The 12,062-nt window shown below is 45.0% G+C and overlaps 1 protein-coding gene across 2 annotated transcripts in view; it reads right to left on the reverse strand.

The window, feature by feature from the left end:
* The window catches only part of PSMB1 (proteasome 20S subunit beta 1), a 34,637-nt gene that overhangs the window by 15,514 nt on the left and 7,061 nt on the right, over positions 1-12,062 (reverse strand). For both annotated transcript variants that reach the window (XM_049852557.1, XM_049852548.1), the window contains exons 3-4: positions 11,126-11,207; positions 8,517-8,646 (exon numbers count right to left, since the gene is read on the reverse strand). In XM_049852557.1, the coding sequence (XP_049708514.1) occupies positions 8,517-8,646; positions 11,126-11,207 (212 nt within the window). The remainder of the gene's footprint in view (positions 1-8,516; positions 8,647-11,125; positions 11,208-12,062) is intronic.

Genomic DNA, 12,062 nt, shown 5'->3' on the forward strand with positions numbered 1-12,062 from the left:
CAAGCGTCAAGCACTCAGAGCAGCTCCCAGGACACAAGTCTCCTGAGAGCTCAGACGCACCTGCTGCCACCCCACACTCTCGGCCTGGGAGAGCAGGCGTGTACACATTGGGTGATGCAAAGTGGGGGAGCCCCTGGCACACACAGTCTACATACATGTGCAAGTACCACACATGGACGTCTAGGGAGACACACACACACCTGGAACTGTTGTCTTTAGATGGGATTGTAGGCAGAAAAGGGAGAAAATCACTTCACATACTTTATATTATTTGGAGGTATTACAAGAGCAAGTATCACTTTGTAATTTTTGTAAAAAAAAAAAAAAAAAAAGGCCTTGTCTTAGTTCTCTAGTGCTGTTATAACAGAAATACCACAAGTGGGTGGCTTTGACAAACAGAGATTTATTCCTTCACAGTGTAGGGGGTTGGCCCTAGGGGAGGGCTCGCTCTCTGCCCACTCTGGGGGAAGGTCCTTGTCACTTTTCAGCTGCTATTCCTTGGTTCCTTGGCCATCACATGGCTTGTATCTTCCCCATCTCTGCTTTTCTTGCTGTTTGCTTAATCTGCTCTTCTAAATCTCAAAAGAGACTGATTTAAAACACACCCTACACTAATACTGCCTCATGAACGTAACAAATAAAACCCATTCATAAATGGGATTATAACTACGAGTACGGCAGGATTTACAACACATACTTTGGGGGGACACAATTCGATCCATAAGGGGCCTTTTAAAAACAACTGTGTTCTAGGTGTGAGAAAGTACGGCTCACAAACACATGTGGCTTGAACAGACCTTACACCAGCACCTAGACACTCCACTGCAGCTCTGAGTGTTGGTCCTCAAAGACAGTAGACACAGACCACCCTCTCACAACCCGAGGGCCACACCCCTGTCCTGAGAGGTGGGAAGGAAATAGGGACCGTCCTGTTCCACCCAAGGGGCACTATTTCCACTCAGAATCACATGAGCAGAATTCCCTGTTGGAAAAGGCAGCATCTGAGGTCACCTGGGAGAACCTAGAGACATATTTCTGCTGGAAGCACACTGGGACAAGAAGTGAGGTCACAGTCGGTGTCCAGTAACCACATCACAAAAAAGAGAGGGCATGAGGGGCACAGCCAAAGGGGATATCTGTTGCTAGACCGATAGATCACAGAGTGAGGCTGAGGTATTCCCGAGGGTAGAGTCATCTCAGAGAACCACATGCTGTAGAAAGAAAACATGGATCAAAAGGGCGGGGTTTGTCCACAAGCAGAGCGTAGAAAAACAAACAAAAAAAAGCCCACTGCTGTCCAGTCAGTTCCAACTCATGGCAACCCTACAGGACAGAGTAGTACTGCCCCGTAGGATTTCCAAAGAGCAGCTGGTGGATTGAAACTGCTGACCTTTTGGTTAGCAGCCACAGCACTTAACCACTGTGCCACCAGGCTCCAAGACCCCCAGAATAGGCAAGTGCAGGTCAGGGCAGAACAGCGAGCCTGGCCTGCAGCCTGAGTGCTTCTCTCATCACCAGAAACCCCAAAAGGCAAAGACCTAAACGAGAAGAGGGAATAAAGCCCAACAGCTCCTAGAAAGAAACAGTGATTCTGGAGGTGGGGAGACCTTGTGCGACAAGGTGGGAGTTGACAGCCACAGAGACAAGACTGGCAGGGCTGACTACGTGAGGCACACACTAACACGTCACCAGACACCCAGAAAGTGAGAGGCAAAGAACTGGGGGGAAGAGAAGAGGTGTTACCCTACGTCACAGGCTGGATGCACCTGTACGAGTGCCAGTAAGGCAACAGGAACAAAGTTAACCTGCAAATAAGCAAGCAAGCAAAGGTTCACACAGGGTCAACCCCAAAGAAAGGCAAAAGGCCAGTAAAAACAACAAGATGCCCAGCATCAAGAAAACTTATCTCTACATACGTAAAGAGTAAAACAGCTACGGAGCAAACTTTGTTTTTTTAATTGTGCTTAAGTGAAAGTTTACAGCTCAAGCCAGTTTCTCATACAAAAACTTACACACGTTGTTACGTGACCCTAGCTGCAATCCCTATGTGACAGCACACTCTCCCTTTCCACCCCAGATTACCCGTACCTATTCAACCAGCTCCTATCCCTTTCTGCTTTCTCATCCTGCCTCAGGACAGGAGCTGCCAATTTAGTCTCATGTAGCTACCTGAACCATGAACATGAGGCACACTCTTCACGAGTATCATTTTGTATCTTATAGTCCAGTCTAATCTTTGTCTGAAGAGTTGCTTCTGGAATGGATTTAGTTCTGGATTAACCAAGCATCGAGGGGCCATGACCTCTGGGGTTCCTGTAGTCTCAGTCAGATCACTAAGTCTGGTCTTTTTACGAGAATTTGAGTTCTGCGCCCCACTTTTCTCCTGCTCCATCAGGGACTCTGTTGTTTTCCCCGTCAGGGCGATCACTGGTCATAGCCGGGCACCATCTAGTTCTCTGGTCTCAGGCTGATGGAGTATCTGGTTTATGTGACCCTTTTGTCTCCTGGGCTAACGTTTTCCTTGTGTCTGTGGTGGTCTTTATTCTCCTTTGCTCCAGGTGGGTTGGAACCAATTGATGCATATTATATGGCTGCTCACAAGCTTTTAAGACTCCAGGAGCCGCTCACCCAAGTGTGATACAGGACATTTTCTTAATAAACCTTGTTATGCCAACTGACATAGATGTCCCCCAAAACCATGGTCCCCAGACCCCTGCCTCTGCTACACTGTCCCTCGAAGCACTTGGCTGTGTGCAGGAAACTTAGCTTTTGGTTTAGTCCAGTTATGTTGACTTCCCCTGTATTGTATGTTGTCTTTCCCTTCACCTGAGATAATTCTTGTCTACTATCTAGTTTGTGGAAACCCTGGTGGTGTAGTGGTGTAGTGGTTAAGTGGTATGGCTGCTAACCAAAAGGTCAGCAGTTTGAATCCACCAGGCGCTCCTTGGCAACTCCATGGGGCAGTTCCACCCTGTTCTATAGGGTCCCTACAAGTCGGAATCGAATCGACAGCAACTGGATTTTTTTTTTAATCTAGTTAGTGAATTCCCCTTTCCCTCCCTCCCCACCCTCATAATCATCAAAGAATGTTTTCCTCTGTGTTTAAACCTTGAGTTCTTAACATAGCTGTCTCATACAATGTTTGTCCTTTTGTGACTAATTTCACTCAGCATAATACCTTCCAGATTCATCCATGTTGTGAGGTGTTTCACAGAGTCATCACTGTTATCGTTATGTAGTATTCCATTGTGTGAACATGCCATAATTTATCTATTCGTCTGTTGATGGGCACCTAGGTTGTTTCCATCTTTTTGCTATTGTGAACAGTGCTGCACTGGGTGTGCACATATCTATTTGTGTGAGGGCTCTTATTTCTCCAGGATATATTCCATAGAGTGGCACTGCTGGATCATATGGTAGTTCTATTTTTAGCTTTTTAAGGAAGTGCCAGTTCGATTTTCAAAGTGGTTGTACCATTTTCTATTCCCACCAGTCTCTCCACAACCTCTCCAACACTGACTTTGTTTTTTGGGTTAACGCTAGCCTTGTTGGGGTGAGACAGTATCTCATTGCAGTTTTGATTTGTATTTTTCTAATGGCTAATGATTGTGAGCATTTCCTCATGTAACTGTTAGCAGCCTGAAGGTTTTCTTTGGTGAAGTGTCTGTTCACATCCTTTGCCCATTTTTTAAATGGGTTGCCTGTTGTCAAGGTTTTGAAGTATTTTGTAGATTTTAGAGATTAGACACTTATCAGATATGTTGTAGCCAAAACCTTTTCCCTAGTCTATACGTTGTCTTTTTACTCTTTTGGTGAAGTCTTTAGATGAGCAGAAGTGTTTGATTTTTAGGAGCTCCCAGTTATCTAATTTCCCTTCTGGTGTTTGTGCACTGTTATGTTTTTTATTGTTTGTTCCATGTATTAGTCTCCTGGAATTGCCTCTTTTTTTTTCCAAGATTTTTATCATCTTAGATATCATATTTAGGTCTTTGATCCATTTTAAGTTAATTTTTGTGCATGGTGTGAGGTATGGGTCTTCATTTTTTTGCAGATGGATATCCAGTTATGCCAGCACCCTTTCTTAAAGAGGACTGTCTTTTCTCCCATTTAACAGACTTTGGGCCTTTGTCAAATATCAGCTGCTCACAGGTGGATGAACTTACACCTGGATTCTCAATTCTGTTCCACTGGTCTATATACCTGTTGTTGTAGTACTAGTACCAGTCTGTTCTGACTACCGTGGCAGTGAAATAGGTTCTAAAATCAAGTAGTGTGAGGCTTCCCACTTTGTTCTTCTTCAGGAATGTTTTATTTATCTGGGGCCTCTTTCCTTTCCATGTGAAGTTGGTTATTTGTTTCTCCATCTCATTAAAAAATGTTCTTTGAATTTGGACTGGGATTGCATTGTATCTGTAGATCACTTTGGCCAGAACTGACATCATCACAATGTTGAGCAAGGTATGTTTTACCACTTATGTAGGTCTCTTTGGTTTCTTGCAGTAGTGTCTTGCAGTTGTCTTTGTAAAGGTCTTTTGTTTCTGGTTAGATTTACTCCAAAATAAATGGTATTGATTTGGTGATTTCCTCTTCGAAGTTCTCTTTGTTGGTATAGAGGAATCCAACTGATATTTTATGTTTATCTTGTACCCTGATACTTTGCTGGACTCTTCTATTAGTTCCAGTAGTTTCCTTGTAGATTCTTCCGCGTGTTCTGTGTATAAGATCATATCATTTGCAAACAGGGATACTTTTACTTCTTCCTTACCAATTTTGATGCCCTTTATTTCTTTTTCTTGCCTTACTGCTCCAGGTAGGATCTCCAGCACAATGGTGAATAAGAGAGGTGATAAAGGGCATTCTTGTCTGGTTCCCTTCTCAAGAGGAATGCTTTCAGACTCTCTCCCTTTAGGATGATGTTGGCTGTTGGCTTTGTATAAATGCCCTTTATTATGTTGACGAATTTCCCTTCTATTCATATTTTGCTGACAGTTCTTACCAAGAATGGATGCAGGACTTTGACAAATGTCTTTTCTGTATCAACTGTTAAGATCCTGTGGTTCTTATCTTTTGTTTTATTTATGTGATGGATTACACTGACTGTTTTTCTAATGTTGAACCACCCCTGCATACCTGGTATGAATCCCACTTTGTCATGGTGAATTATTTTTTTGATATGTTGCTGAATTCTACCGGGTAGAATTTTGTTGAGGATTTTTATGCCTATGTTCATGAGGGATACTGGTCTGTAATTTTTCTTTTGTGTTGTCTTTACATAGTTTTGGTATCAGGGTTATGCTGGCTTCAGAGAATGAGTTCAGAACTATTCCACCCTTTTCTATACTCTGGTATTAACTTTCTTCTGAAAGTTTGGTAGAATTCTCCTGTGAAGCTGTCAGGGCCAGGGCCTTTTACTGTTGGGGATTTTTTTTTTAAATTACCTCTACAGTCTCTTCTTTCGTTATAGGTTTATTTAGTTGTTCTACCTCTGTTTGTGTATTAGTTTAGGTAGGTAGTGTGTTTCTAGAAATTTGTCCATTTCCCCCAGGTTTTCAAATTTGTTGGAGTACAATTTTTCACAGTATTCTATTATGATTCTTTTAACTTCAGTTAGGTCTGTTGTGATATCGCCCATTTCATGCCTTATTCGGGTCACTTGCTTCCTCTCCTGTTTTTCTTTGTCAGTTTGGCCAATGATTTATCAATTTTGTTGATCTTTTCAAAGAACCACTTTTTGGTCTTGTTAACCCTTTCAATGGGCAAACATTTTTAAGTGAGTTAACCCTGCCACTGGGGAGGATGCACACAGTGGCATCCCGCCCCATGGTGGCAGCCAAGTCCTCAAAGTGCAAAGGTTTATCCATTGACCCAGGAGCTTAGCTGCGTGGAATTCACCCCCCGGACAACCAAGCGTAACTACAGAAGAACTCAAAATACACATGCAAGGGTGTCCCATGGAAGCCACCTTCAGAGTGGTCAGGTACAGCCACACGCTGTGCAATGCCCAGTGATTAAGAGTGATGGCACATGTTTGCTCACATGGGTGTGCGGTCTCCTCCGCTGCAGTGCATGTCTACACACATGGGCATGAGGTCACTGCCATAACAGTACATGCAGTGACAGCTACAGGAAGCACGCAGAGGGAGACCCTGTTTTCAGAGTTGCACGTGTATGCACAAGCACGTACGGGCTCGGAGACATGGGAAGCACCTTTACGGAGTGTAACAGGAATGGTCTCTGGGGCCATGGCTTTTTTTCATCTGTGTATCCCCAGTGCTGTGTAACATTTCTCAGCAAGAATTTCTGTCTTCAGTGCAAAGAACCTGAAGTCAGTTTTAATCTAGGGAAATGTAAGAAGAGACCTGACAGCAGCTAGAGAGCAGCAGTGGCCGCCAGACAGGTGGTAGCCACACTGTTCCCTGTGGGCACTGTCCTCCTGGCCCCCTCCACCTCCACAGAAGATGGAGGCAGAGTCTCTCAGAGATTAAGCAGCTACTCTGGGCTTGGGGACGCTGGGCTCACCAGTGGGCGGGGCAAAGGGCAGGAGCAAAAACTGATGCTGTAAGTGAGAACGGTAGAAAGAAAGCAGAGCCCTTGGGCCTCCTTCCTCCTCTAGGCCTAGAATGCTGTACCAGGTGCACGCCCCTGCCTCATCCAGCAAAGGTACAGGATCCTCGCTGGGAAAAGTGCTGCACCCCCTACCACCCATCACTGCAGGGCACCTGTCAGGAGGCAGCTGGCACAGCTCTCTCTCCACCACCAGGTGTTTGGGCCATCCTCTTAAGTAAGAATCATCAGCCAAAAGGAATTCGAAGGAAGCCTCCAACGTAGAAGAGAGATGCCAAAAATCAACAAGCAAAAAGAGAAAAGGCAGTATGATGAAATGCAGAGAGCTGCTGCATTCACTCAACAAGAACAGGACGCTCAGAAAAAAGGAAACCAGAAAACAGGAAAAAGCTCTTGGAAATTAAAGACAGCAGAAATAAAAAGAATTTAGTAAAGGACTGAAAACTAAAGTTACACAAATCTTCATAAAAAAAACAAAGATAAATAATATTAAAAAAAAAACAACACAGAATTAGGGGCTAATCCTGCAGGTGGTGGGGGAGAGGAGGAAAAGAGAAGGGGCACAGAAAATGAAAAAAGGCCTGGATGAGGAGCAGCACCATGCAGCTTCAGAACATGGGGTGTTAAAAAAGATCCTAAAAGCAAAGTCTCAAAACTGTCCCATGAACTCTTGTTTCAGTAATCTACTGAGAGGTGTCTGCCACCTAAAGAAGGAAGTAAACCAAGAAAGGAAAACACGGGGCCCAAGACACAGGGAAGCCAATGCCGGCAGCAAAGCAAAGGATGTTTTCTCGGTGGCAGCTGCCTTACAGAGCGGGACCGAAGGCCTGAAAACACCAGAGAGGATCCACAGGGGGTAAAGGGTACCAAGACAGTGCGAAGAACTGACAGAAGGTTATAAAAATCTTGTTAGAGAGAAACGTAACTCTAGGAAAAACAAGACAGCTGCCTGAGAAAGGTATTTCATCACAATCTACCATGGGCACAACAGAAATCAACATGCACTCCACGAGGAGAGAGACTACCTGTCACGGGAGATGCTGATGAGGAAGAGGGAAAATAAGCCAAGCGCTACCATCTCCTAGAGCAAACACCCAGAGGTACTGTTTTGTATAAAAGGGCACGTAATCTCTGTAGCGTCTGCTCCAACACTAAATAGTGGCATATCCTGTTCGGGGAGCTTGTGGGGGTCTCTAGAAGCATCAAATCAAAACTGGTGACAAGTGGTGACTAAGTAAGTAATGAGGCAAGGCGGAAACACGAAGTAACAAGACAGGTTGTCCAAGGCCCTCCTAGTCTGATTGACAGAAAATCAAAGAGAAGTCTCAAAAAGCTCTGAAAACACCAGCAGATGCATACTAACCATCCCTCACGACCCGGGATGCATCCACCAACCACCCGAGTGACTGGGGATGCACATCCTAGCCACCTGCGTGAACCAGGACGCACGTCCTAACCACCCCGTGTGACACAAGACGCATGTTTGAACCACCTGGAGCAACTGGGGATGCACGCAGAAGCATGTACCCACTACCCCTAATGACATGGGACACATGCACCAACCGGCCCGAGTGACCCAGGACACATACTCTAACCACCAAGTGACCCGGAACACATGTACCAACCATCTGGAGCACTTGGGATGACACTTGCTAACAATGACTGAAGTCAAATATGTTTGCTAACATGCTATCATTACTAGGTCATGCTGAGCTCAACCTTCTCCAGACAGCTTTCTTTCTCTAAGAAACACATGCCAACACTCGACTTCTGAGCTCACACCTGATCCCAACAGTCACCATCAGAGCAACTCTAATCCGCCGTTCGCTGTGCCTTTGGATCATTGCTTCCTTCCCTCTTTTAGCTTCAGTTTCTTGTCACTTTTCTTATCAGAAACTGGGCTCTCAGACTGGTGCGTTTATGCTCCTTCCCGCCTACTTGAAAACACCTACCTTCCTCGTCGAGCCCGCCAATGATGTTGTAGACGTAGTAGGGGAAGAAGCGCCTTGAGTAGAGGATGGTGGAGAGCATGGCAGCGATGGCCCCGGTCGTCATGGCCTTGTTGTTGGAGTGCTTGTACATCTGCAGAGGTGGAGAGGGTGTACAAGCCTCAGCGAACAGCCATGAAGGCCCTTTCTCTCATGCTCACACGGCACAGCACTGCTAAGAGAAACCCACTGCTTACTACACCCTACCAGTTTGGGTCCAAAAAGAATTTTAAAGGGAAGAATGCTAACTCTGCCCTCAGCTCTTTGGCTTAAACATCTGAGTTTGCGTGCCAACCTATCTTGGGCATAGCTAACTTAAAAGCAAATGCGTGCTCACACACAGGCACTCACTCAGGTGACCTGGGCTAAAATCTACTCTCTCCATCACTCCACATCTAGACAGGGGCCAGCAAATTATGGCCCATGGGCCCAACCAGCCTGCTGTCTGCTTCTGTAAGTAAAGTTTATGGAAACAAAGCCATGCTCACTGATCCCATACTGTCTGTAGCTGCTCTTGCACCATGACAGCAGCAGAGGTGAGTACTGCCACAGAGACCATATGGCTGCAAACCTGCCCTAGTCCCAGATATCAAGTCCCTCTTTGCAGATAGTGAGCAGCCTGTGCAAGCAGCAGACACGAGGGCAGTGTCCTTTCTCTGTGTGGTTCTAGCACAGGCCGACAACCATGCTCCTTTAAGCATGTACAGGGAAGAACCGAGTGTCCAGAACAGGGTCTCAGGACAACAGCACCGCAGTTCTCAATCCTAGGTTCGTTACACCCTTGGACTCCTTAGTTATTCAACAGATGGAGAAATTCTACAGAAATGCAAACATATGATGCCTTCGAGTTCACCAATTTCTCTGTCAATCACACAGCAAGCACCTCTGAGGGGTCAAATAATGTGGGCAAAACAATGAGGGTCAGTGGTCAGCCACACTGTGTGCAGCGTCTAAATCACCCACAGCATCTCATCCAAGAAAAAAGCTCCCAAAGCAAAGATTCTTAGTTTCGTTTCATTCACTGAGCCATGTTCATAATACATTACTAAAGTCAGGGCTGTGCGTTAAGGTGAACTCCTTGCTCCTTATTTCATTTTACTAACAAAACACGACCTTGACCTGTGTCCTTGTTTTTGTCCTCTTCTTTTTGAAAAATACGCATTAGGAGTCAGTGTGTAAACACAAATGAGCCTGGTGGCGCAGCGGTTAAGCGCTTGGAACTCATGAGACCCTCCATGGACGAGAGATGCTGCAGTCTGCTTCCATAAAGATTTACAGCCTTAGAAACCCCATGGGGCGGTTCTACTCTGTCCTAAGGAGTCACTATGAATTAGAATCGACTCATAGTGGGTTTGGTTTTCGGTTTGGTGTAAATACAAAAGCCAATAATGTTAAGTCACTGGAGCTTTCAATGTCAGTAAAAGTTTAAGTAAGTTTTACAATTGATAAATATCGAGTGAAATCATTTCTACACACTAAAAAGGCAAGAGTCAATTAAATAAGTCCATTATGTGCTAGGATACCACTCACACATGTAAATAACCTCAAGCTTTATTCACAAACACATAGAGCAGAATGTGACCAACCCCTGCTAATCCTTTCATGTACCAGATGGACTTGGTGAGAATGTAAACATGACAACGTGTATCCTACAAAGTTAAATAACAAAGGGCATGTGACACTGATGCTATAAATCAGAGCTATCTGAACAATCCTACTAGGCTGTACCTGCTTGAGATACAGAGTGACTCCTCTGAACACTGTGCTTAAGTCAGCCCCTGCTCCAAGCCTGCACTGCTGCCACCTGAAAAAGGACCTTAGTGGTCATCACTGCGCACAGCCCACTTTCATACACTCCATCTCCTGGACCCTCTTCTCCCTGAGCCCTAATCAAGCCCAGAAGTGCCTCTGCTCAGCATGGCTCTGTTCCCTGCCTCCCACTCCAAACATCTAGTGGCAGTGACAGTGCCCACCCACACACTGCCACTCAGGCACGCATCTGGGCCTTGTCTCTTCCTGACACCACCCCCTCTTCCATCCTATCCCCACTGTGTATAAAGACTTTTCCTCAGCTGGCTATTGAGTAAAGCTTACCAGGATGCGAGTGGGGTGTGACTGCTGTCCAGGGCATGAGGGGGCAGTGGTGAGCTGGGTCCCACTCCAGGCGCCTGCTCATCCCTCCCCTGCATCTGGTCAACTAGATGGAGCATGTCAGCAGGCGGCTCCAAACCAAGCTCTGGCCTAAAAGGTGATCTGGGCTAACCTCCGCTAAAGAGGGCTTGTTTTGTCTATTTTGGAGGGAAGAGCCTCTTCAGAAGAAATCTCTTCAGCTCCTCTTAAAGGGTAGAGAACGCTGTTCTGCTCTGTACAGAGCCTAACAGGGAACCTGCAGTGGCTTGCACTGGGCTCCCTAATGATGCTCCAGCAGCCTTGTTTTGCGGCTATGACACAGACAGCCTAACTGTGGGTTGATGCCTCTCCAGCTATTCTCAGCCAGTCATGCTGGAGGCTTCAAGAACTGCACAATCCTTTATTGATTTGTCAACAGCATGGACATACACAACACCACCTACCTTTAGTCTTGCTTCAATGATCTTAGTGAGCGTGAGACAGTCACCATGGAAACCGCTGCACCCGATGACCGTTTTGTCTGTTCTGCAAAAGCACATTGTAGTACACTGAGCTGACTGACAGCAAACCACAGCATATCACGATTTTAAATTTAAAACTACTACTCCAATAGACTAGCTGTCTATCAGGCTGTCGTACAAGTATCTCTGTACCTCAACTCCTTACAACAAATAAATTATTGGTGGACCAACAACTAAATGAAACAACGAATGGACCAGAGAAAACATGACTGGGTTTTTATAATCTTGGCCTGGAAAGGTCTGTTTAAACCCAAGAGCACACAGAAAAGTTTCATAAATTTGACTACACAAAAAAAATTAAAGCTTCTGGAGAAAAATATGAACAAAGTCAAGAAAATAACAACTAAGAAGATCCATTGGCCGCACATATGATCAAAGTCTAATTTTAATTTCCTTACTCTACAAAGGGCTCCTGCCGATAAAGATTAAAGAAAAAAAATTACTGTAAACATATGAAGACCCTCCATTGCACTCAGAAGTTCAAATCTAAACAAGAAACTATTTCTATTCATTAGATAACTGAAATTTGAAAAACTTAATAAAGACTACTGTTGGTGAGGTTGTGAAAAACGGGTGCTCCCAGACACTTGGAAAGCATTTGAGTTGTCTTAACTTTTTAGAAGGGCAATTCGGCAGTACTGAGTAAAAATTAAAAAGCATATCCCTTTGACTCAGTCACTCCCTTGGGAGAAGTCCATCCTGTCGAGACTCACAGAAGCAAGCAACGACACACAGTTGCATTAATGTATCTATCGTTTTAAGACCTCCCCAAGCAAAAGAAACAAAAACCATCTTATTCAGGGAACTAATTAAATTATGGTAGGCCCATAAAATTCAACCATGTGTCCCAAAAATTAAC

Source organism: Elephas maximus, chromosome 1, assembly GCF_024166365.1.
Source record: "Elephas maximus indicus isolate mEleMax1 chromosome 1, mEleMax1 primary haplotype, whole genome shotgun sequence".
Taxonomy (NCBI): domain Eukaryota; kingdom Metazoa; phylum Chordata; class Mammalia; order Proboscidea; family Elephantidae; genus Elephas; species Elephas maximus.